The sequence below is a fragment of the Macaca mulatta genome, chromosome 16 (genome assembly GCF_049350105.2).
Source record: "Macaca mulatta isolate MMU2019108-1 chromosome 16, T2T-MMU8v2.0, whole genome shotgun sequence".
Taxonomy (NCBI): domain Eukaryota; kingdom Metazoa; phylum Chordata; class Mammalia; order Primates; family Cercopithecidae; genus Macaca; species Macaca mulatta.
The window spans coordinates 46848661-46874817 of record NC_133421.1 but is presented as its reverse complement, the minus strand read 5'-3'; the positions used below and the strand labels follow the sequence as shown (position 1 = coordinate 46874817).

The 26157-nt window shown below is 44.7% G+C and overlaps 2 protein-coding genes across 17 annotated transcripts in view; one reads left to right on the top strand and one right to left on the bottom strand.

Annotated features, from left to right (window-relative positions):
* ACACA (acetyl-CoA carboxylase alpha) overlaps nucleotides 1–9302 on the bottom strand; it is a 330020-nt gene extending 320718 nt beyond the window's left edge. Inside the window, exon 1 of one of the 2 annotated variants that reach the window (XM_077969319.1) lies at nucleotides 8702–9302. Coding sequence is in view for 1 of the 2 variants with exons in the window: in NM_001266778.1 (NP_001253707.1) it covers nucleotides 8702–8739 (38 nt within the window). In the remaining variant the exon portion in view is untranslated. 2 annotated transcript variants of the gene reach the window in all.
* Nucleotides 9303–9327: 25 nt separating this feature from the next.
* The window catches only part of TADA2A (transcriptional adaptor 2A), a 73380-nt gene continuing 56550 nt past the window's right edge, over nucleotides 9328–26157 (top strand). For 12 of the 15 annotated variants that reach the window (XR_013406318.1, XR_013406319.1, XR_013406320.1 and 9 more), the window contains exons 1-2: nucleotides 9328–9391; nucleotides 14318–14434. Coding sequence is in view for 3 of the 15 variants with exons in the window: in XM_077970833.1 (XP_077826959.1) it covers nucleotides 14410–14434 (25 nt within the window). In the remaining 12 variants the exon portion in view is untranslated. The remainder of the gene's footprint in view (nucleotides 9392–14317; nucleotides 14435–26157) is intronic. The other 3 variants (XR_013406316.1, XR_013406317.1, XM_002800440.4) reach the window with 1 other exon arrangement.

Sequence of the window (26157 nt, the reverse complement as noted above, 5' to 3'; positions counted from 1 at the left end):
GTTCACGCCATTTTCCTGCCTCAGCCTCCCAAGTAGCTGAGACTACAGGTGCCTGCCACCACACCCGGCTAATTTTTTTTTGTATTTTTAGTAGAGACGGGGTTTCACCGTGTTAGCCAGGATGGTCTTGATCTCCTGACCTCATGATCTGCCCAACTCAGCCTCCCAAAGTGCTGGGATTACAGGTGTGAGCCACCGCACCCGTCCTTTCTCCTTTTTTCAGGCAGAGTTGCCCTCTGTCGCCCAGGCTGGAGTTCAGTGGCGCCATCTCAGGTCACTGCAACCTCCACCTCTCAGGTTCAAGCGATTCTCCTGCTTCAGCCTCCTGAGTAGCTGGGATTACAGGTGCTCACCACAATGCCTGGCTATTTTTTGTATTTTTAGTAGAGACGGGGTTTCACCATGTTGGCTAAGCTGTTCTTGAACTCCTGACCTCAAGTGATCCACCTGCCTCGGCCTCCCAAAGTGCTGAGATTACAAGCGTGAGCCACAGCGTCCAGCCTCCCTTGGCTTTTGAATCCACCTATTGAATAGTGCCTGTATATTGTATAGGCACCTCAAATTCAACATATCCAGAACAAAATCTCTCCTTTTCCCTTCATGTTTGTGCTTTGCCCTCTGCTGTCTCTCTCTGGGTGAGTAGCATCAGTATCCACCTCAGCTGGACATCTGAAGATTATCTCTAATCCTACCACCTTCCTCTCTCTTCTCCCTCTAATTAATTACTTCTTAAATATCTTTAATCAATTTCTTCTTCATCGTTCCCATTCCAATGATGTTCAGGCCCTCACCATCTCTCACTTGGACTGCTATAACTCCAGGCTTTTAATCTTGCCACTTCTCAAGGCACACCAGTGGTTGGAAAGATAAAGCCCAGATTAGTGATAGCATCACTCCCCAATTAAAAATGTTTCACTGGTTCCCCATAGCCTTATAAATAAAGTATAAAGCCCTCTGTAGTCTAATCGCTACCTGTGCAAGTTTCTCTACTTTAGGAGGGACCTTCCTGTTTCTTACTCTCTGCACTCCAGTCACAAAGACCAAACTGGCCATGTTATTTCATACTTCTGGGGCCTTATATAATTTGTTCTTTCTGCTTGGAATTTCTTCCTCATTCTTCTGCAAGATTTAACTCATCACTTTATAGAGTTCCACCACTTAATTCTCCCTAAAATAAACTAATCTTTTCTTGGAGCTCTTAGTATCTCTAGCATATCTCTGTTACAGTACATATTACTTGGTATTGTAATATTTGTGTGCATATCTGTCTCCCCAACTGGACAGTGAGCTGCTTCTGGAGGGCACACTATTTTATTAGTCTTTGAATCCCTAGTACCTGGCACAGTCCTTGGCCTAAAATAGGACTCAATACTTACTAAATGAAGGAATGAACAATTAAGAATGCTCTAGAAGTTTCAAGCAAAAAGGCTTGGTGAAAGCTAGCAGGCTATCAAAAGACCTCTCATGCTATTTTACAGGCTTTGAAACCCAAATTTTCCACACATAGAGAATAACCCCCTTATTTAGGAGCAGAATCACACTAAGCAAGCTCAAAAGTAAAACTATCAATTAGTTTATTAGTTTATGAGAATTATAAATGTCATATGTACAGAATTTAACTTACAATTAGAAATAATAATTGTCATATGTACGGAAATACTCTCCTTTGCATAAAGCATGTTTTGAATCTGAAGGTAGTTCTAGGGGGAAGCCAAATCATTCATGCATCATTGTGTAACCCATGCACTCAAAAAGGTGGGGGGAAAAGTCTTATCCTAAGGTGCAAAAAAACTTAGTCTTTTTATGTACAAAATACATATATATAGTACATAAACATACATATAGTTTATCTGTGGTATTAAAACTTTGTGGGGGAGACGTATATGTCTAAAAACGTTCTTTAGGGCTGGTAATAATGACTTAAAAAACTTGAAAAACATTAGCTTAACCCCTACAATAATTACCACTTTTTTTTTTTTTTGAGATGGAGTCTCACTCTGTTGCCCAGGCTGGAGTGCAATAGTGTGATCTCGGCTCACTGCAAACTCTGCCTCCAGGTTCAAGCTATTCTCCCGCCTCAGCCTCCCTAGTAGCTGGGATTACAGTCGTGCAAGCACCACGCCTGGCTGATTTTTGTATTTTTTATAGAGACAGGGTTTCACCATGTTGGCCAGACTGGTCTCAAACTCCAGACCTCAGGTGATCCACCCACCTCGGCCTCCCAGAATTCTGGGATTACAGGCGTGAGCCACCACGCCCAGCCTACAATAATTGGTTTTTTTTTTTTTTTTGAGACGGAGTCTTGCTCTGTCTCCCAGGCTGGAGTGCAATGGCGCCATCTCAGCTCACTGCAAGCTCTGCCTCCCAGGTTCAAGCAATTCTCCTGCCTCAGCCTCCAGAGTAGCTGGGATTACAGGCACGCACCACCACGCCCGGCTAATATTTGTATTTTCAGTAGAGACGGGTTTTCACCATGTTGATCAGGCTGGTCTCTAACTCCTGACCTCGTGATTCACCTGCCTTGTCCTCCCAAAGTGCTGAGATTACAGGCGTGAGCCGCCACACCTGGCCTTACAATAATTACTTTTTAATAAATTAGAGGCTGGGCACTGCGGCTCACGCCTGTAATCCTAGCACTTTGGGAGGCCGAGGTGGGTAGATCACCTGAGGTCAGGAGTTCAAGACCAGACTGGCCAACATGGGGAATTCTGTCTCTACTAAAAATACAAAATTAGGCAGGCGTGGTGGCAGATGCCTGTAATCCCAGGTACTCAGGAGGCTGAGGCAGGAAAATTGCTTGAACCCAGGAGGCAGAGGTTGTGGTGAGCTGAGACTGCGCCATTGCACTCCAGCCTAGGCAACAAGAGCGAAACTCCATCACAAAAAAAAAAAAAAAAAAAACAAAGAAGAAGAAGAAAGAAAAGAAATTAGAATAAGGCCGGGGGTGGTGGCTCATGCCTGTAATCTCAGCACTTCGGGAGGCCAAGGTGGGCAGATCACCTGAGATCAGGAGTAAGAGACCAGCCTGACCAACATGGTGAAACCCTGTCTCTACTAAAAACACAAAAATTAGCCGGGCGTGGTGGCGCATGCCTATAATTCTAGCTACTTGCGGGGGCTGAGGAAGCAGAATTGCTTGAACCCGGGAGGCACAGGTTGCAGTGAGCCAAGATGGCACCAGTGTACTCCGGCCTGGGCAACAAGAGGGAGACTCCGTCTCAAAAAAGGAAAAGAAATCAGAATAACAGGAGTTAGTTCTAAAATTTAAATATTAGATGGCATTAGTCTGATAAGTATCTCTATAATATAGTGGGCTATAATGGGGCAATAATGCCTGAAATGTACTGGCCAAGGCTGTCTTCCTTGAACGGGCACTAAGTCAGCTCCAGCCCTTCCATTACTGTTCCTTTCCTGACTAACCTCTCTCTTTTTCAGGTTGATTCATTCTCCCTTTGGATATACTGTATATATCCTGTATTTCTCAGAGCCACTCTCTCCTAAACTAATTTTACATATCTCTGCTGTGATCCATTACCTTCTGAGATGGTATAAAGTAGTGTCAGGGATTGTGGTAGTAGTCTGAATATCCACTATGCTGCCTACTTACATTCTCTTAAGATTCAACTTCTGCATCAGTAAAATGGGAGTCACAACATCTCCCTTAAAGGGTTTCTTAGGGATTAAATGACAGAATATACACAGAAAGTCTTGAATAGTAGCTATTTTCAGTACCAAGGGAAATCCTGCTGTGTCATTTTGAATAGTGTGTTTTTGAGTGCATGATTAAGTAGTAAAGGATTTCAGATAAACTGTTCTCTTTGGCATGATTATAGATTCCAGAAAATTAATAAAATGAGCAGGCAAACACTTTATGTGTTTGGCTGTGTAAAAATAGCCAATTACAGTCATTTATGTAAACAATTTAATGTGTAGGGCCTAATTATAATGCAACACCATAACAATTACATATGTTATTAAATATGCATCAGACTAATCTTGTTGTAAGTTTTGATTACAATAAAAGTACTCACTCTGTACTCTAAGGAACAGTCTTATAGTTAATTGCTAATGATGCATAAGTTTGTTCACTATTTGCATTAATTAAATGAGACATAGCTCCTTAGTTTGCTCTCCATTTGAGGCAAGGCTGGATCCTCCATCCTATATTGCAACTACACATTTGTCCTGCGACCTGTGAGATAACATATACTTTCCTTAGTATTCTATAGTGAGGAAAATCCTGAAGAAACTGCCAGCAAAAAAAATTCTGTTAATTGGCTGTTGTTCTTGAAACCTACAGGTTTAGAGTTGATAAGAGTTTTTTATTTAAACAATGAAAAATTCTATGCTGAGCACTAGTTAACCTACCTAGAACAACTTCTAAATAAGCCCCAGGATGATCCTGTGGAGCACTTCTAGAATTAAAATTATATGTATTTGACTCCCACCATGAACAAGGTAGTAGTATACACACATATATCATCTCACCCCCTCCTTTTTTTTTTTTTTTAGACTGAGTCTCGCTCTGTCCCCCAGGCTAGAGTCAGGGACAGAGCGATCATGCCTCACTGCAACCTCTGCCTCCCGGGTTCAAGTGATTCTTACACCTCAGCCTCCCGGGTAGCTGGGATTACAGGTGCATGCCACCACGCCCAGCTAGTTTTCGTATTTTTAGTAGAGACGGGGTTTCACCATGTTGGCCAGGCTAGTCTTGAACTACTGACCTCAAGTGACCTGCCCACATCGGCCTCTCAAAGTGCTGGGATTACAGGCGTGAGCTACTGCATCGGGCTTTCATCATATCCTTATGAAACTCTTATGAATTAGACATTATTATTTTCATTTTACATAGGAGGAGAAAAGAGATGCAGGAAGATAATAACTTTCCTAAATTCTTTTTTTTTTTCAGATGGAGTTTCACTCTTGTTGCCCATACTGGAGTACAATGGTGGGATCTTGGCTCACGGCAAACTCTGCCTCCTGGGTTCAAGCGATTCTCCTGCCTCAGCCTCCCAAGGAGTTGGGATTATAAGCATGCACCACCAAGCCCGGCTAATTTTTTAAATTTTTAGTAGAGATGGGGTTTTACCATGTTGGCCAGGCTGTTCTCAAACACCTGATCTCAAGTGATCCGCCCGCCTCGGTCTCCCAAAGTGCTGTGTTTACAGGCATAAGCCACCGCGTCATGCCCTAAATTTTTAAAGGTGATTAAGGAGTGGAGACAGAATTCAAATTCAGGAAAGTTTCAAAGTCCAAGCTTGCTTTTTCAATTATATTAAACAATGCCATGTTCCTTGTATATTCCAAACATTTATTGGTTACTTGTTGGTTGCAAAAGAGTATAGACTGCCTGTCACCAAATGATGCAAAATAATTTAGGAGCCTGTTTTGACAGTCACAAGGTGGAGGTCCTGTACATTAGGCGGAAAAGTATGCAGCTAGGCAGCCTAGTAGGCATTTTAGAATTGTCTGATAAACGGAGCCACTTAGCGACAATATGTTTCTAGTTCATCTAATTTTTTGGGTTCTGCCCAAAGGCTGGTGACTCATGAGACAGATATTCTGCACTCTATGTACATGAGAAAGAAGTCCATAAGGTGAGGGAGAAGCAGAAGAGATGGGTAATGAAGGTCTGGATTCACGAAAACTGTTTAATGGCCGTGGCATTATGAAAGTCCTGATACCAGCCAACTCTTGAGTGTTAAATAATGAGAGTCAGTTTATTAGTTATATTTGGACAGATCTGTTTTTTTGCTTTGTTTTTATAAATAACATTCTAAGAAATATATTTTATTTAATTTACTTATGGCATAAACACTTTTTGACAAATAAAAATTGTGTATATTCATGATGTACAACATGTGTTGATAGACATACACATTGTGGAATGGCTAAATCAAGCTAATTAACATATCCATTACCGCAAAATATACCCATTACCGCAAATACTTATATTTTTGTGTGGTAAGAATAATCAAAATCTACTCTCTTAGCAATTTTCAAGTGTGTATATATATATACACACACACGTGTATATATACATACACATATATACACATATATACGTATATATACACACACATATATATAGTTTGTTTGTTTTTGTTTTTGTAACAGGGTCTTGCTCTGTTGCCCAGGCTGGAGTGCAGTGGTGCAATCTTGGCTCACTGCAACCTCTGCCTTCCAGGTTCAAGTGATTCTCATGCCTCAGCCTCCTGAGCAATTGGGATTACAGTTATGCACCACCACGCCTGGCTAATTTTTATATTTTTAGTAGAGATGGGGTTTCACCATGTGGGCCAGGCTGCTCTCAAACCCCTGACCTCAGATGAGCCACCCTCCTTGGCCCCCCAAAGTCCTTGGATTACAGGTGTGAGCCACAGCACCTGGCCTCAAGTATATATTTTTAACTATAGTCACCATATAGTATAATAGATCTCCTGCACTTATTCCTCCTGTCTAACTGAAATTTTGTATCCTTCGGCCAAAATCTTCCAGTTCTTTCTCTCTCATCCCCTGGTAACCTCTATTCTGCTACTTCTATGAGCCTGACTTATTTAGATGCTACACATAAGTGAGATTAAGCAGTATTTGTCTTTCTGTGCCTGGCTTATTTCACTTAGCGTAATGTCCTCCAGGTTCATCTATGTTGTTGCAAATGACAGGCTTTCTTTATTTTTTAAAGCTGAACAGTATTCCATTGTGTGTGTGTGTGTGTATATGTATGTGTGTGTATATATATACACATACATATATACACATATATACACACACATACACACACATATATATATATATCTCACATTTTGTTTATTCATTCATCCATTGGTGTACATGTAGGCTGTTTCCATGTCTTGGCTATGGTGAATAATGCTGCAATGGATATGGGAGTACAGATACCTTGACATGCAGATTTCACTTCCTTTGGATATATACCCAGAAGTGGATTATTGGATCATATGGTAGTTCTATAGTTCTATTTAAAAATGTTTAAGGAACCTCCATACTATTTTCCAAAATGGCTGTACTAATTTACATTCCCACTGACAGTGTACAGGGTTTTTCTCCACATCCTTGCCAATGCTTATCTCGCTTTTTTATAATCATCATTCTGACAGGTGTGAGGTGATATCTCATGGTAGTTTTAATTCACATTTCCCTGATGATTAGTGATGTTGAACATTTTTTTCCACATACCAGTTAGTTACTTGCATGTCTTCTTTTTTATTTTTTTTTTGAGACGGAGTCTCGCTGTTACCCAGGCTGGAGTGCAATGGCGCGATCTTGGCTCACTGCAACCTCTGCCTCCTGGGTTCAAGTGATTCTCCTGCCTCAGCCTCCTGAGTAGTTGGGAATACAGGTGCCCACCACCATGCCCAGCTAATTTTTGTATTTTTAGTAGAGACAGAGTTTCACCAGGTTGGCCTGGCTGGTCTCAAACTCCTGACCTCAGGTGATCCACCCGCCTTGGCCTCCCATGCTACTTGCATGTCTTCTTTTGGGCAATGTCTTTTCGGGCCCTTGCCCACTTATCTGATGTAGGGATCATGAATATTTTCTCCCATTCCGTAGGTTGTCTCTTCACCTTTTTTTTTTTTTTTTTCCTCCAGACGAGGTCTCACTCTGTTGCCCAGGCTGGAGTAAAGTGGCACAATCACGTGTCACTATAGCCTCAACTGTCTAAGCTCAAGTAATTCTCTCACCTCAGCCTCCCAAGTAGCTGGGACCACAGGCGTGTGCTACCATGCCCAGTTAATTTTTCGATTTTTTTGTAGAGTCGGACTCTCACTATGTTACCCAGTTTAGTCTTGAACTCCTGAGCTCAAGCAATTTTCCCACCTAGGACTCTCAAAGTGTTGAGATTACAGGCATGAGCCACCGCACCAGGCCAGAAACTCTACTTTTGATTCTAACCATAGCAGCTTAGCAGCTGAAGACAAACTGCTGGGATATTTTGGTCTCAGTTAATGGCAGCCAGGTTACCTAGCTTGACAAGATGCAAGTTTTCTTCGTTGGGTTCCTAGTACAAAAGTCAACCTTTTCAGTTAGTTAAGAATGAAAGGGCATGAAGATTGTGCTATTAGTTTATCCTGAAGGTCAATCTTCAAAAATACTGGTTCAACATGGATTTGGATATTATTAATATAAATTTACAGCTTAAAGAGGAAAAAAGGTGGTTTCTCAGGTTCCTTTACAGAGATATTTAGTGAGGGAATAAGGCACTTAGTCATCTTTGCTATGACAGGTTAAATACAAGATCCGGCCACTGCACTCCAGCCTGGGCGACAGAGCCAGACTCCGTCTCAAAAAAAAAAAAAAAAATGAACTTGTATTATGCATATACCAAAAAAGAACGAAAGGGTTCACACAGGCATAAAGTGTAAGTGGATTCTAAAAATGGCTGGGCAAATTTATCAAAGGCAGACTTCTAAATAGATGTAACAGTTACATACTTGAGATAAACCATGGTTTGATTTCCCTTCCCCAGTACTTCCTAGCAGTGTGATTCCAAGTTATATGTCAGTGCCTAGATTTCTTCACCTGGAAAATGGGGATAACAACAGGTGCCTACCTCACAAGTTTTAAATGAGACCATATGTGTAACCTGCTTTGTGCAACGTCTGGCATGCAACAAGTACTCGACAAATGGTAGCTATTAGAATCATCATTAGCAGCAGTAATAAGAGATGTTGGGACATACCTAGCCCTCAAGATTGACATCAGAGTAGACCACCACATCCTCTCATCATCGCGCCTCAATTTGGGCCTCTGAAGCCCAAAGAGGGGATGGTTCTTTCCAAAGAAGACAATTTCGACGTTCCAGAAGCATCTGATTGAAACGCACCCTCTTCACCCCTTAAAAATCAGTCTGGTTCATCCACGAGCAGCCCTTCAGGGCCCGGACTGGAGAGGCAGCCACGGCTCGCCGTCCCTGGGCCCAGTTCCCTCAGCCTCAATTTCCCTTGCTGCAACAGGGGTGGGGGTGGGAACGTTATCCCCAAACCCAGGCAGTCCCGGCTTGGCCCGCCTCACCGCACTCCGGAGGGGACCAAACGGCCCCACGCGCTGGGAAGCCTCCGGCAACGGGCCACGCGCCACACGGACAAAGTGATTACTTGGCGGATCAAAAGTCAGGCAAGCGGCTTAGCCCCATCCTCCCAGTCCTCAGGCACAGGGACAGCGACGGGCGACGGGCGGTGGCCGGGAAAAGGCCAAGGGGGCGGCGGCTGGCGCTCAGCACCCGCTGGGGGCCTCCACAGCCGAGGGGCGGAGGCGGCGGGCGCGCGGCACGAAGCGCGTTCGCCACTGCGCCGCCCGGGGGCGCGCACGCAAAGCCCGGAGGCGCGCGCGACCGGCGGCTCCTTGGCGCGGATTAGGGGGACTCGGCGAGGTGAGGCGCCAGGCAGCGCTGGGCTGGCGGGTGGCGGGGAGCGAGCCCCTCTAGCGGGACTACGGGGAAGCGGGGGCCGCGAGGTGCGCCAGGGGAGGAGGCGCGGGCTGCGGGCCTCAACGGCGGGCGGGACGCGCCGGGCTGGCGGGCGGGTGGTGCCGGGCCTCGCCGCGCTGTGGGGGAGGGCGGCGCGGGACCCGGCCTGACCCCTGGTGCCCGCCCCGCGTCTGGGCGGTGCCGCAGTGCCCCAGCCTCGCCATTCCACGCTCAGCCCTGGAGCCCGTGGCTCTACCAAGGACGGCCACTGTGCGTGATGCCCCTGACCAGACCATTTGAATTTCTTAGCAGGCCCTCCAAAGTAGGTATTTCAGTACCCTGTTAGAGCCGAGGCGCAGGTAAAATGACTGGCCCAGGCCGGTCCCACCTCGTAAGGATTTGAACGTTGGCTCCACACCTCCGGAGCCTGCGCCTTTTCTCCTCCCCACGTGGACTTCTGCCCGGCATAGTGTCTCACTTCACCCGGTAACTGATTCGAATTTGGCGATTGTTAGTTTGGAGCTGGCTCCTGTGCTTCCACGGAAGTTGGTGTCAGAATGTGGTCTCTTGTGAAAGGAGGAGAAAGAAGGTTCTGCAGACTGCAATATTGTGCTTTTTTTGCTTTTTTTTTTTTTTTTATTTTCTCCTAGGCTGTAGTGCAGTGCAGTGGCACGATTTCAACTCACTGCAACCTCCGCCTCCCAGGCTCAAGCGATTCTCGTGCCACCACGCCCAGCTAATTTTTGTATTTTTAGTAGAGGTGGGGTTTCACCATGTTGGCCAGGCTGGTCTCCAACTCGTGACCTTAAGTGATCCTTCCGCCTTGGCTTCCCAAAGTGCTGGGATTGCAGGTGTGAGCCACCGCGCGCGGCCCTACAATTTTTTTTTTTTTTTTTTTTTTTTGAAACGGAGTCTCGCTCTGTCACCCAGGCTGGAGTGCAGTGGCCGGATCTCAGCTCACTGCAAGCTCCGCCTCCCGGGTTCACGCCATTCTCCTGCCTCAGCCTCCCGAGTAGCTGGGACTACAGGCGCCTGCCACCTCGCCCGGCTAAGTTTTTGTATTTTTAGTAGAGACGGGGTTTCACTGTGTTAGCCAGGATGGTTTCGATCTCCTGACCTCGTGATCCGCCCGTCCCAAAGTGCTGGGATTACAGGCTTGAGCCACCGCGCCCGGCCTTTTTTTTTTTTTTTTTTTTTTTTTTGAGACGGAGTCTCGCTCTGTCGCCCGGGCTGGAGTACAGTGGCCGGATTTCAGCTCACTGCAAGTTCCGCCTCCCGGAGTTCCGCCTCCCGGGTTTACGCCATTCTCCTGCCTCAGCCTCCCGAGTAGCTGGGATTACAGGCGCCCGCAACCACGCCTGGCTATTTTTTGTTTTTGTTTTTGTTTTTGTTTTTGTTTGAGACGGAGTCTTGCTCTGTCTCCCAGGCTGGAGTGCAGTGGCGCAATCTCGGCTCACTGCAAGCTCCGCCTCCTGGGTTCACGCCATTCTCCTGCCTCAGCCTCCTGAGTAGCTGGGACTACAGGCGCCCGCCACCACGCCCGGCTAATTTTTTGTATTTTTAGTAGAGACAGGATTTCACCGTGTTAGCAGGATGGTCTCAATCTCCTGACCTCATGATCCACCCGCCTTGGCCTCCCAAAGTGCTGGGATTACAGGCCTGAGCCACCGCACCCGGCCTATTTTTTATATTTTTAGTAGAGCCGGGGTTTCGCTGTGTTGGCCAGGCTGCTCTTGAACTCTTGACCTCAGGTGATCTGCCCATCTGGGACTCCCAGAGTACTGGGATTACAGGCATAAGCCACCGCGCCCGGCCTCCTGCTGTGCTGTTTTGAGTGTTGATCAGTCCATATTGACTGCATCCTTTACTGGACATCTGTTTTTTTTTGAAACGGAGTTTTGCACTTTGCAACCTGAGTTGCTTAGGCTGGAGTGCAGCGACGCGTTCTCGGCTCGCAGCAACCTCTGCCTCCCGGGTTCAAGCAGTTCTCTTGCCTCAGCTTCCCAAGTACCTGTGATTACAGGCATGTGCCACCACGCCCAGCTAATTTTGTATTTTTAGTAGAGACAGGGTTTCTCCGTGTTGGTCAGGCTGATCTGGAACTCCCGACTTCAGATGATCTGCCGCCTTGGCCTCCTAAAGTGCTGCAATTACAGGCGTGAGCCACCACTACCAGCCTTGACATCTGTGTTTGAAATGACACTGCTATCCCTTGTAAGACACTGCACAAGTAACATACTCTTTCAGAGCTTGCTTGCTTTTGAAAAAGCAGCTTGCCTCAGGAGTGTGGGAGTGAGGATTCAAAGAATCCCCACACCGAGGTACCCGCGGGTACCTAGCAAATGGAAAAAGTTCAGTAAATTTGGCTGTTATTTGATTGCTGCATTCATAATACACCCTTGCTAGAGTCATTTTTCTTCAGAGCTCAACTTTTCCTGAGACAACAGCAAAGGAGACCTACCGCACCCCAAAAAGGAAAAGTTCTTTGACGGCAGCGTTAGTGGAATGTTGCCCACACTTAGTGATGAATTATTCTCCAAGCTAAAAATTACCAGGGTGAAAAAAATCACTTCAGAAAAACTAAAGATGAATTAACCTTTTGTAGAACTAACATTTATTGGTCCACTACTATGTGTTTATTGTATTCCTCCTGTATGCTTGGCATTTTAAAAGAATGCAAATATGTATCCGATATATTCTCTGCTTTCACTTATTTATTTATTATTTATTTTTGAGACAGGATCTTCCACTGTAGCCCAGGCTGGAGTGCAGTGGCACAATCTTGGCTCTCTGCAACCTCCACCTGCCGGGTTCAAGCAACTCTCATGCCTCAGCCTCCCGAGTAGCTGGGATTATAGGCACCCGCCACCACGTCAAGCTAATTTTTTAGAGATGGGGGTCTCACTGTGTTGCTCCAGGCTGGTCTGAAACTCCTGACCTCAGGAGATTCACCTGCCTCAGCCTCCCAAAGTACTGGAGTTACAGGCATGAGCTACCATACCCAGCCTGCTTTCACTTAATTTAAAAGTGGGGTAAAATACACATTCAGAAGTAATACAAAGTAGAATGTGAAAAATGCTAGATAAAAAGCTGTGAGTGGGCTGGGCGCTGTGGCTCATGCCTGTAATCCCAGCACTTGGGGAGGCTGAGGTGGGCAGATCACCTGAGGTCAGGAGTTTGAGACCAGCTTGGCCAACATGGTGAAACCCCGTCTCTACTAAAAATACAAAAATTAGCCAGGCGTGGTGGCCGGCGCCTGTAATCCCAGCTACTTTGGAAGGCTGAGGCTGACTTGAACCTGGGAGGCGGAGGTTGCAGTGAGCCGAGATCGTGCCATTGCACTCCAGCCTAGGTAACAAGAGCAGGACTTAGTCTCAAACACACACACACACACACACACACACACCAAAAAAACAGCTGTGAGTGTACAGAAGAGGGGTTATTTTTTGACTTAGTGTAAAACATTATTTCATTTCTGTTTCAAAGAAGATACTTTGGGTCAGGCATGGCAGCTCACACCTGTAATCCTAGCACTCCAGCACTTTTGGAGGCCAAGGTGGGGGGCGGATCACTTGAGGCCAAGAGTTCAAGAGCAGCCTGGCCAACATGGTGAAACCCTGTCTCTCCAAAAAATGCAAAACAATTATCCAGGTGTGGTGGTGGCATATGCTTGTAATCCCAGCTACTCAGGAGACTGAGGCACAAGACACGAGAAACAAAAATGAGAACCAAATGGAGAAGGAGAATCCCTTGAACCTGGGAGGTAGAGGTTGCAGTGAGTACTCCAGCCTGGGCAACAGAGCCAGACTCTGTATCCAAAAAAAAGAAAAAGAGATTTGGTCTGTCCTCCAAACTGGAGTGCAGTGGTGGCTCACTGCATCCTCAACCTCCCAGGCCCAAGTGTTCCACCTCATCCTTCTGAGTAGCTGCGACCATAGGCAAGGGCCTCTGTACCCAGTTAACTTTTTTTTTTTTAAAGAGATGGGGGTCTCCCTATGTTGCCCAGGCTGGTCTTGAACTCCTGGGCCCTAGTAAGCCTATCACCTCAGCCTCCCAGAGTGCTGGGATTACAGGCATGAGCCACTGTGCCTGGCCCTGTTACGTACTTGTTGAAAGAGTAAGGAACAAATGTATGTTGTAATAGATAGGGTTTTTTGGTTTCCACTTACAGAAACTTGTTCAGATTTATTATTAAAGTTGAGTTTATTAAAGTTTATTAAAAATAGAGAAATGAGAGAAGAGTTAAACAGTTGAGCCACCTGGGGCTAGGGATCTCAACAGCCAGAGCACATGGACTGAATTCTTGGAATGAATTCTAGTGAATGACTGAGCTCCAGCTGCCTTCTGTCCTTTCATGTCTTACTCAAGAACCAGATTTCTGGAAGAAGAGACCTGGTTGCTTTAGCTTTTGTCAGGGGTGGGGAATGGGGTATTGTGATTGGCAGCCCCACCAGTACCACATGAAATGTGGAAGGGTCAGTTTCCCAAATAAAGATGGTGGCTAAGGAGAGAAATGATGCTGAGTAGAGAAAGCCAACAGTTGTTTATTAGAAATATATAGCATTTGCCCCTTCCACCCTCCCTGCCCCACAGACCCAAATCCTTCTTCATAAAAAAAAGAAATATGCAGCATTTATAAAGGACCAGGTACCATGCTACATTATTTATATGGATTATGATATTTGATTATGACATTTAATTCTCACAACTTTGGAAGGTAGGCACCATTATACCCACTTTACAGAGGAAGAAACAGGTTTTCAGAGGTAGAATAATTTTTCAGCATTACAAAGCTAAGATGTGGCAGAGCTGAGTATGTTGCATACCTTCTCTTTATCGTGTCCCTTTGAATGATTTTCTGATCCATGTGCCACTTTTGTTTGCTCACAGGAAAGCTTTGTTGTATGTGTTGGCCAGTTCTGAAGTCTTGAAGAAGTTCTGTGCTGAGGAAGACCAAAGCAGCACTCGTTGCCTATTAGGGAATGGACCGTTTGGGTTCCTTTAGCAGTAAGTACAGTGGGAACAAGTCTCAGGTGACTTATTATTTTCTTGAGATGGACTTTCCCTCTGTCGCCTAGGCTGGAGTGCAGTGGCATGATCTTGGCTCACTGCAACCTCTGCTTCCTGGCTTTAAACGATTCTCCTGCCTCAGCCTCCTGAGAGTAACTGGGACTACAGGCGCACGCCACCACACCCAGCTAATTTTTTTTTTTAATTTTCAGTAGAGATAGGGTTTCACCATGGTGGCCAGGCTGGTCTTGAACTCCCGACCTCAGGTGATCTGCCCACCTCGGGCTCCCAAAGTGCTGGGATTACAGGTGTGAGCCACCACTCCTGGCCTTCAGGTGACTATTAATAGCAAACTGGAGTGGAAGTTGATCAAGGAAGAAAAATAAACAATGAAGTTAGGCAATAAAGCCCTTTGACTCTGATTCTAAGGGAATTATGAGTATCAAAATAAAATCATTGATTACCCATTGAACACACGACACAAACATATCATCCTGGGTCTTAGAAGAAAATGAAGCGTCCGGGCGCAGTGGCTCACGCCTGTAATCCCAGCACTTTGGGAGGCTGAGGCAGGTGGGTCACGAGGTCTGGAGATGGAGACCATCCAGGCTAACATGGTGAAACTCCCATCTCTACTAAAAAATAGAAAAAATTAGCTGGGTGTGGTGGCAGGCACCTGTAGTCCCAGCTACTCGGGAGGCAGAGGCAGGAGAATGGCATGAACCTGGGAGGCGGAGGTTGCAGTGAGCCGAGATCCTGCCATTGCACTCCAGCGTGGGCGACAGAGTGAGACTCCGTCTCAAAAAAAGAAAAAAAAAGAAAGAAAATGAAGCTGAGATGGACCAGGCATATTCTGATTAACCTATAGTTAAACCTAGAAAAGCCATGGGATTTCTGTTTAGACCAATAACATGTTTCAGGCACCTTGATAAGAAATGTGTCAGTGGTAAGATAAAGGAAATATCACCCCACCTTCCCCTTGATGTGGAACTTGTTTCTAAGAGTAAACCACAGTAGAATAATGTAGAGAATTATGGAGTACGTGTGAAGTAAATTCAAGTAGCCGTTAACTATGGATAAAAAAATTATACTGGCCGGGCGTGGTGGCTCACACGTGTAATCCCAGCACTTTGGGAGTTTGAGGCAGGCAGATCATGAGGTCAGGAGTTTTGAGACCAGCCTTGCCAACAAGGTGAAACCCTGTCTCTACTGAAAATACAAAAATTAGCTGGGGGTGGTGGCGGGTGCCCATAATCCCAGCTACTTGGGAGGCTGAGGCAGGAGAATTGCTTGAACCCAGGGGGCAGAGGCTGCAGTAAGCCAAGATCATGCCACTGCACTCCAGCCTGGGTGACAAGAGCAAGAATCTGTCGCTAACAAATAAAAACTATACTCTTTTTCCCTGATTCTAAATATATGAGATTCGGCAGAAATAGAAATTCCATTGTTAGATGTTTGGTAGTATCCCAATGAGAAGAATCAGAAAAGTACTTTTGGGGTGTTTTTCCTCTTCAACAATTTGTGGTTTTTTTCGAGATGGAGTCTTGCTACATCGCCCAGGCTGGAGTGCAGTGGCATGATCTCGGCTCACTGCAACCTCTGCCTCCTGGGTTCAAGCAATTATCCTGTCTCAGCCTCCCGAGTAGCTGGGAGTACAGGTGCCCGCCACCACGCACGGCTAATTTTTGTATTTTTAGTAGAGACAGGGTTTCACCTTGTTGGTCAGACTGGTCTTGAACTCCTGACCTCAGGTGATCCACCAGCCTCAGCCTCCCAAAGTGCTGGGATTACAGGCGTGAGCCACTGTTTCCAGCCTGACAGAACAATTTCTTAAAGAAGCTCTAATTTACTCTTTGGTCACACTCCTAATATAAATTTAGGAGAGAATGGAGTCTTCAGACACATCTAGTTCAACTCTTTCATTTTACATATGGAGAAATCTAAGTGGACTGCTCCAATGCTGGGAGTGTTTCATTTTACAGTTACCTCAACTCTGTGTCCAAAATAATTGTTAAACTTCTTTTTGGAAATAATTTCAAACTTAAGTTGCAAGAATAAGAATACAAACAATACCCACATAACTTTTGTTAACCTTTTACTCCATCTGCTTCGTCATTTGCGTGCACTCTCTCTCTCTCTCTGTGTATGTTTATATATATGTGTAATTTTTAAATTTTTTTTATTTTTAAGAGATGGGGTCTCACTCTATCACCCAGGCTGGAGTGCAGTGGCACAATCATAGCCCACTGGAGTCTTGAATTCCTGGGCTCAAGCGATGTCCCCACCTTGGCCTCCCAGTGTGTTGGGATTATAGGCGTAAGCCACCATGCCTGGCCCAATCTTTACTATTAAGGTTGTGAAAAGATGATTTCCCCCCTGCAAATCTAGTGCTCTCTCCACATTTACTAGTTAGCATTTTTAGTTTTTATTTTAGGTTCTGGGGTACATGTGCAGGGTTGTTATATAGGTAAACTGCTTGTCACAGGGGTTTTATATACAAATTATTTTGTCACCAAGGTAATAAGCATAGCACTCGAGAGGTAGTTTTGGATCCTCTCCCTCCTCCCACAGTTCACCCTCAAGAAGGCCCTGGTTTCTCTTCCCCTTTTTGTGTCCATGTGTTCTTGTTTTTTTAGCTCCTACTTGTGAGTGAGATCAGAGGGTATTTGGTTTTCTCTTCCTACGTTAGTTTGCATAGGATAATGACCTCCAACTCCATCCATGTTGCTGCAGAGTACGTGATCTCATTACTTTTTTATGGCTGCATAGTATTCCGTGGTGTATATGTACTACATTTTCTTTATCTGTTCACTTTTTTACTTCTTATGGACACAGGAATTCCTATTTTTTCAATGATTTATGATTTATTAGCATACATAATTAGCTAGGTTCTCAGATTATTCCAAATTTGGCCACTGGGAGTCCCTTCAGATGGGCTCCTATATCCTTATAGCATATCCTCATCGTATTTTTTTTCTTTTTAGCATCTCCATCCTTTTTGGCATAACTAAATACTCCAAGTGCATCCTGTACCTCCCCTGCCCTGGAATCAGCCACTTCTCTGAGGAGTCCTGGTGCTTTTACAAGGGAGTCATGTCAGAGACCAAGATCTTTTCATCTACTGGAATATTTTTGCATCTTGGCCCTTTTGGCTGACAGAACTAGGAAATATATGCATGTTATGTGCTGTATACATATATGCCAGTATACATACACACATTTACTTCTTTTTAGGAAATCAGCAGTTCACATTAATACCTCTAATTCATCATCATGGGCTTTTTTCCTGTCTGCATTAATTCCTTATTCATATGTCTCTTCTCAGTGAGAACCCTGGCTCCCAACATCAGCACAATTAATTCCATTATCCCCTGCCCTCAACCCCTTGTACTTACCAACTTCATTGTCTTCTGGTTTAATCTGTCCCTTAATCCTTTTAGCAAAGATGAGAGGATTGTTTTTTAATTCTAATTTTTTTCTTTTTCTTTTCTCTTTTCTTTTGAGATAGCGTTTCACTCTTGTCACCCAGGCTGGAGTGCAGTGCTGCAATCTCAGCTTACTGCAGCCTCCGCCTCCTGGATTCAGGTGATACTCCTGCCTCAACCTCCCAAGTAGCTGGGATTACAGGTATCTGCCACCACACCCAGCTAATTTTTGTATTTTTAGTAAAGACGGGGTTTCACCATGTTGGCCAGGCTGGTCTTGAACTCCTGATCTCAGGTGATCCACCCGCTGGGGCCTCCCAAAGTACTGGGATTACAGGCACAAGCCACCGCGCCTGGCCTCTTAATTTCTTACAGGAAAGATAGCATATTTTATATATATATATTCTTTTGTACTTTTAAGAAAATTCTTCAGTCAGCACCAGGATTGTACTTTTTTCCCCCACTTAATAGTATCTCCTGGAAATACTGTATTAGTTGGTAGATTGTCCTCATTCTGTTTTTTATAGTTACGTAATACTTCCTCGTGTGGATATATTATTATTCAAATAATTGCTTATACTTGGACATCTAAGTAGTATGTTGCAATTACATCTAATATTTTAATATATAACCTTGGACATATATGTTTTTGTATTATTGGAAATGTATATTCATGGTAAAAAATTCCTAGAAGTGAGATTGCTGGGTCAAAAGATAATCCCCCTCTATAGGAGTTGTACTATTTTCTGTTCCCACCAGTGATATGTAAGAGTTCCCGGGCTGGGCACGGAAGCTCAGGCCTGTAATCCCAGCGCTTTGGGAGGCTGAGGCGGGTGGATAATGAGGTCAGGAGTTCAAGACTAGCCTGACTAACATGGGAAGCCTCTACTAAAAATGCAGAAATTAGCTGGGTATGGCAGTGTGTGCCTGTAATCCCAGCTACTCAGGAGGCTGAGGCAAGAGAATCACTTGAACCTGGGGGGCAGAGGTTGTAGTGAGCCAGGATTGTGCCGCTGCACTCCAGCCTGGGCGACAAGAGTGAAACTCCTTCTCAAAAAAAAAAAAAAAAAAATAAGAGTGTCTATTTTCCCACAGCCTGACTAATTATATTGTCAGGCATTGAAACTTTTGCCAGTCTGATGGGTGAGAAATTATATGTCAGGGTAGTTCTAATTTTTATCTTATGAATGAAGCTGAACATTTTTTCATATGTTTAAGGCCATTTTATGTCTTTTTTTCCCAGGTTATCTTTGTGTCTTTTGCAGCAGAATCTTTGGTCTTTTATTCTCCCTCTCAATTTTTTTTTTTTCAAACGGAGTTTCGCTCTTGTCGCCCAGGCTGGAGTACAATGGTGCGATCTCGGCTCACTGCAACCTCTATCTCCCAGGTTCAAGCGATTCTCCTGCCTCAGCATCCCTAGTAGCTGGGATTACAGGCACACGCTGCCATGCCCAGCTAATTTTTGTATTTTTAGTAGAGACAGGGTTTCCTGCATGTTGGCCGGGCTGGTCTTGAACTCCCAGCCTCAGGTGATCTGCCCACCTTGGCCTCCCTCTTAATTTTTAAAAGTTGTTTGTATACTAGGGATTTCAGTGCTTTTTTCTGATGCGTTTACAAATGTTGCCTTACAGTATACTTGCTTTTTTACTTTCCTTATGGTGTTTTTGCCAAAAAAAGTTTTTTGTTTTCTTTTTATTTAGTCAAGTTTATTAACCCTTTATTGCCCCTGGATTTTGAAAAAGCCTCTCTCGGCCACACATGGTGGCTCACACCTGTAATCCCAGCACTTTGGGAGGCCAAGGCAGGCGGGTCACGAGGTCAAGAGATCGAGACCATCCTGGCCAATATGGTGAAACGCCGTCTCTACTGAAAACACAAAAATTAGTTGGGCGTGGTGGTGCCCGCCTACAGTCCCAACTGCTTGAGAGGCTGAGGCAAGAGAATCTCTTGAACCCGGGAGGCAGAGGTTGCAGTGAGCCGAGATCGCACCACAACACTCCAACCTGCCAGCCTTGCGACAGAACGAGAGTCCGCCTCAAAAAAAAAAAAACAAAAAGCCTCTCTTGTTTCCTGTTATCTCAGTGAAAAAAATAGATAAATAAAAAGCCTTTCTCTTAGGTTTTAAAAAAATTTGAAATACCTTTTGAAGGACAGTTGGGCTGTGTGTATCAAAAACCTAAAAAATGCTCAATAACTGTACACTCAACAATTCTAGTTCTAGGAAAATATATACCCTGTGGAACAGATGTGAAATGTACATACAAGAGACCGGGCACAGTGGCTCATGACTGTAATCCCAGCACTCTGGGAGGCTGAGGCAGACGAATCTCTAGAGCTCAGGAATTTGAGACCAGCCTGGCCAACATGGTGAAACCCCGCCTCTACTGAAAATACAAAAATTAGCCGGGTGTGGTGGTGGGTGTAATCCCAGCTACTCTGGAGTCTGAGGCAGGAGAATCGCTTGAACTTGGGAGGCGGAGGCTGCAGTGAGCTGAGATCGCGTCATTACACTCCAGCCTGGGAGACAGAGCAAGACTCCGTCTCAAAAATAAAAACATTAACTGGGCATGGTGGCATGCATCTGTAGTCCCAGGTACTAGGGAGGCTGAGGTGGGAGGATCACTGAGTCTGGGAGGCAGAGTTTGCCATCAGCCAAGTTTACTATTCGGAAGTAAAATACATAGACAATATGTCTACATACATACATGATTTCTTTTTTTTTTTTTTATTGAGATAAAGTGTTGCTGTGTTGCCCATGCTAGAGTGCAGTGGCACAATCTCAGCTCACTGCCACCTCTGCCTCCTGGGTTCAAGTGATTCTCATGCCGCAGCCTCCCGAGTAGCTAGGACTATAGGCATGCGTCATCAGGCCCAGACAATTTTTGTATTTTTAGTAGAGATGGGATTTCGCCATGTTGACCAGGCTGGTCTTGAACTTCTGGCCTCAAGTGGTCTACTTGCCTTGGCCTCCCAAAGTGCTGGGATTACAGGCATGAGCCACCATGCCTGGCATATATAATTTCAAAAAATAAAAATAATAACGCTCTAACTATTATAAAAGAGATAAATACAAGAGAAGTAATTTATAGTAAAACAGTGCAATTTATAATAGCAGTATGTATCTCAATATGTTTAGACATGATTATGATAGAAGACATGATTTAAGTACTAGATACTTGTACCCATATGTTGCATCACTGTGCATATACAAATGCAGAGTGATTCAAGTGTGTCATCTTGGTGACTAAGAAACACCACAAGCTAGAATAACTAAACGTTCTGAGCAAAACAAAATACATTCTCCTCTAGAGTTATATACAATTGCCTTTCTGGAAATTTCAGTGCATGTTAAAACTGTCAAAAATACTTTGCTTTATATATAACATGGAATTAGGTTCTAGGTCATATGAGGTTTTTCATTTACTTGAATGGTGGGACATTTGAAAGTTGCACAGGACACACAAAAAAGTCAGTTTTTATTAGAATGTATTGAGCATTGTAGGATATCTAGCGGGGCCTGCAGAATGCCAGCGGGGCTCTCTAGTCATTGTGGCAACGAAAAGGTACCTCCTCAGATTTCCAAATGTCTCCCCAGAGGAGAGCTGAGTAAAATTAGGTTATATAATATAATTGATACAATGGAATGTTGTTTATCCATTAGAAAGAACAAGGAAGGTCAATGTGTATGGTCATGAGAAGATGTCCACAATATATTGTCAAGTGATAAAACAGGCTACAAAACATCATGTATAATATTCCACTTTTTTTTTCTTTTTTTTTCTTTTTTGAGATGGAGTTTCGCTCTTGTCACCCAGGCTGGAGTGCAGTAGTGTGATCTCGGCTCACTGCAACCTCAGCCTCCTGGGTTCGAGTGATTCTCCTGCCTCAGCCTCCTGAGTAGCTGGGATTACAGGCGCACACCACCACATCCAGCTAATTTTTGTATTTTTAGTAGAGGTGGGGTTTCACCGTGTTGGCCAGGCTGGTCTTGAACTCCTAACCTCCGGTGATCCACCTGGCTCAGCCTCCCAAAGTGCTGGGATTATAGGTGTGGGCCACCATGCCTGGCTATTTTTTCTTTTTATTATTTTTGGTAGAGGCAGGGTCTTGCCATATTGCCCGGGGGGGGCTTGAACTCCTAAGCTCAAGCAATCATCCTGCCTTTTCCTCCCAAATTGCTGGGGTTACAGGCGTGACCCACTGAGCCTAGCCTCTACCTTTGTTGAATATTTGTACTATGTTACAGAGAAGAAAGGTTGGAAAAATATTTTTCAAAATGCTAATTGTGGATGACATACTTTACAGTTTTATTGTTTGGAATGTTAAGAACTATAAATTGGATTACTTTTACAAAGGAATTCCTTTTTTTTTTTTCTTTTTGAGACAGGGTCTAGCTTTCTTACACAGGCTGGAGTGCAGTGGTGTGGTCATGGCTCACTGCAGCCTCGACCTCCTCAGCTCAAGTGATCCTCCTACCTCAGGTCTCCGTATAGCTGGGACCACCAAGCGTGCACCACTGCACCTGCCTAATTTTGTGTATTTTTTTTTTTTTTTGTAGAGATGGGGTTTCACCATGTTCCCCAGGCTGGTCTCAAACTCCTGAGCTCAAGTGATCCACCCACCTTGGTCTCCCAAAGTGCTGGAATTACATGCATGAGCCACTGTGCCCCGCCCAATAACCGCTTCTTGACATAAGGATTTAAAAAAATCACTTTGGGCCTGCAATCCTAGCCCTTTGGGAGGCTAAGCCAGGTGGACTATGTGAATCCAGGAGTTCAAGGCCAGCCTGGGCAACATGGGGAAACCCCACCTCTACTAAAAATACAGAATTTAGCTGGGCATAGTGCACATACATATAATCCTAGCTACTTGGGAGGCTGAGGCATGAGAATTGCTTGAACATGGGAGACTGAGGTTTCAGTGAGCTGAGATCAAGCCATTGCACTGCAGCCTGAGTAACCAGAGTGAGACACTGTCTCAACAAAACAATAAATAAAGACCACTTTTCAGGAGTTCGAGACCAGCCTGGCCAATATGGTGAAACCCGGTCTCTACTAAAAGTATAAAAAATTAGCCGGGCTTGGTGGTGTGCGCCTGTAGTCCCAGCTGCTCGGGAGGCTGAGGGAGAAGAGTCACCTGAATCCAGGAGGCGGAGGTTGCAGTGAGCCAAGGTCGTGCCACTGCACTTCAACCTGGGTGACAGAGCGAGACTCCATCTCAAAAAACAAAACAAAACAAAAAAAACACTTTGCTCAATGGCTGATGCCTTTTTTAAAAATAGGATAGTTGGAGGCAAGAGAGAAGCAAGCTTATATCATTAACAGGAAGTGAGGAAGAGGGTAACTTGGTAGAAGTTGGCATCTATCACTTAATATACAACAGTTTTTGGCACGGCGTAGTGGCTCACTCCTGTAATCACAGTACTTTGGGAGGCTGGGGCAGGAGGATCACTTGAGGCTGGGAGTTTGAGACCAGCCTGAGCAACATAGCAAGATTTGTTCTTCTGTATTAAAATTTAAAATGGGGGGAATGGAGTAGCTGCAGTTTTATATATTGAATTGAAAGCTACTGCCAGGAGTACATTTTTTTTCTTTTGTCATTTTCTTCTGTGTCTTTTTATTTTTATTTTTTTTTGAGATGGAGTTTCGCTCCTGTCACCCACGCTGGAGTGCAATGGCGCAATCTCAGCTTACTGCAATCTCTACCTCGCGGGTTCAAGTGATTCTCCTGCTTCAGCCTCCCGAGTAGCTGAGATTACAGGCGCCTACCACCTGGCTAATTTTTGTATTTTTAGTGGAGATGGGGTTTTGCCATGCTGGTCAGGTTAGTCTTGAACTCCTGAGCTAAAGTGATCCACCCACCTCAGCTTCCCAAAGTGCTGGGATTATAGGTTTGAGCCACCATGCCCACCCTCTATATCTTCTTAAAAACAAATAAAGAGAACAGTGATCATCACTTGAAAGAGGGAAAGGTACCTTGAAGAGTGTTTCTTGGACTTTAGGGAGGCAAATACTATTACAGAATGTGAGAAATCCTGCTCCAGGCTGAACAAATTAAATTCCTTCATCTACCTTCAAAGCCTTTCTTCTCTTAGATTCTTGTGATTGATCATAGAGAACAATTTTGCTAGGTTGCCATGACTCTAGAGGCCAAGTTTGGGGCAACCAAGGACACATATATCTGCATTTTTATGATTTTTGAGAGTTTGGATTATGCTCCTTGTCTTAATAGTTTGGAGACATACCACTGTCATTGGAGTAGAAGATCTACTGTGTTATGTACTTACCATGGGAGAAAGGGAGGAAGCTTTCTGGGTTTAAATTCCCACTCAGAACCAGGTGCAGTGGCTCACACCTATAATTCCACCACTTTGGGAAGCTGAGGCAGGAGGACTTCTTAAAACCAGCGTGGGCAACATAGACCCTGTCTCTACAAAAATTAAAAATTGAGCCAGGTGCAGTGGTGCAAGTCTGTACCTCTTTTTGGGAGGCTGAGGTGGGAGGATCACCTGAGTCTGGGGAGCTTGAAGCCACAGTGAGCTATGATCACGCCACTGCACTCCAGCCTGGGCGACAGTCCAAGATCCTCTCTCAGGAAGACCCTGTCTCAAGAAAAAAAAAATCCGAACTCAAATATAAAATAGTATATTCCAAGACATGTGTTTAGAGGAGACGTATTTAGACACTAGCTGAGTGTGGTGGCTCATACCTGTAATCCCAACACTTTAGGAAGCTGAGGCAGCTCAAATTCCTGCGATCGTTTGAGCCCAGGAAATCAAGACCAGCCTAGGCAACGTAGTGAAACTCTGTCTCTATAGAAAATACATTTTAAACAATTACCCAGGTGTGGTGGCTTGTGCCTGTAATCCCTGCTAGTTAGGAGGCTGAGGTGGGAGGCTCACTTGAGCCTGGGAGGTTGAGGCTACATTGAGGCATGATCGTGCAACCACACTTCAGCCTAGGTGACAGAGTGAGACCCTATCTCAAAAAAATAAAGGAGTTGTCTCTTTTTTGCCCCAACTTTTTGTTATGAAAAATTTTAAACTTAAATAGAAAAGTCAAAAGAACAGTACAGTGATGATGATTTTTATTTTTTATTTTTTTATTTTGTTTAAAGACGGAGTCTGTCTCTTTCGCCCAGACTGGAGTGCAGTGGCACGATCTCGGATCACTGCAACCTCCGCCTCCCGGGTTTAAGCAGTTCTCCTGCCTTAGGCGCCTGCGTAGCTGGGACTACAGGTGCACACCACCATGCTTGGCTAATTTTTTTTTTTTTTTTTTTTTTTTTTTTGAGACGGAGTCTCACTCTGTCGCCCAGGCTGGAGTGCAGTGGCGCAATCTCGGCTCACTGCAACCTCTGTCTCCTGGGTTCAAGTGATTCTTCTGCCTCAGCCTCCCGAGTAGCTGAGATTACAGGTGTGTATCGCCACACCCAGCTAATTTTTGTGTTTTTAGTAGAGATGGGGTTTTACCATCGTCTTGAACTCCTCACCTCAGTATCCACCCACCTCGGCCTCCCAAAGTGCTGGGATTACAGGCAGGAGCCACTGCGCCTGGCCAATTTTTTTGTATTTTCAGTAGAGACAGGGTTTCACTGTGTTGCCCAGGCTGGTCTCAAACTCCCAAGCTCAGGTAATCTGCCTGCCTCAGCCTCCCAAAGTGCTAGGATTATAGGCGTGAGCCTCCATGCCCAGCCAATTATTATTATTGTTATTATGATTATTATTATTATTATTTGAGACAGGGTCTAGCTCTGTCGCCCAGGCTGGAGTGCAGTGGCATAATCTTGGCTCACGGCAACCTTTGCCTTCCGGGTTCAAGTGATTCTTGTGCCTCAACTTCCCAAGTAGCTGGGATTATAGGCTGTGCCCCCATCCCTGGCTATTTGTATTTTTAGTAGAGACAGGGTTTTGCCATGTTGGCGAGGCTGGTCTCAAACTTCTGGCCTCAGGTGATGCACCAGCCTTGGCCTCCCAAAGTGCTGGAAATACAGGGTAAGCTAACGTGGCCAGCCTACAGTGATTATTTATATGCTTGCTACCTAGATTCAGCAATCATTAACATTTTGTCAGATTTTCTTTATATTGTATGTGTAGGTATGTGTCCATTTTATGCTCCTGGAAAAATAAGTTTGGGATATTATGAAACTTCCAGTTAAAAATGTGTTCGTGACTGGGCATGGTAGCTCATACCTGTAATCCCAGAGCTTTGAGAGGCCAAGGCAGGAACATTCTTTGAATCCAAAAGTTCGAGACCAGCCTGGGCAACGTGGTGAGACGTCGCCTCTACAAAAAAT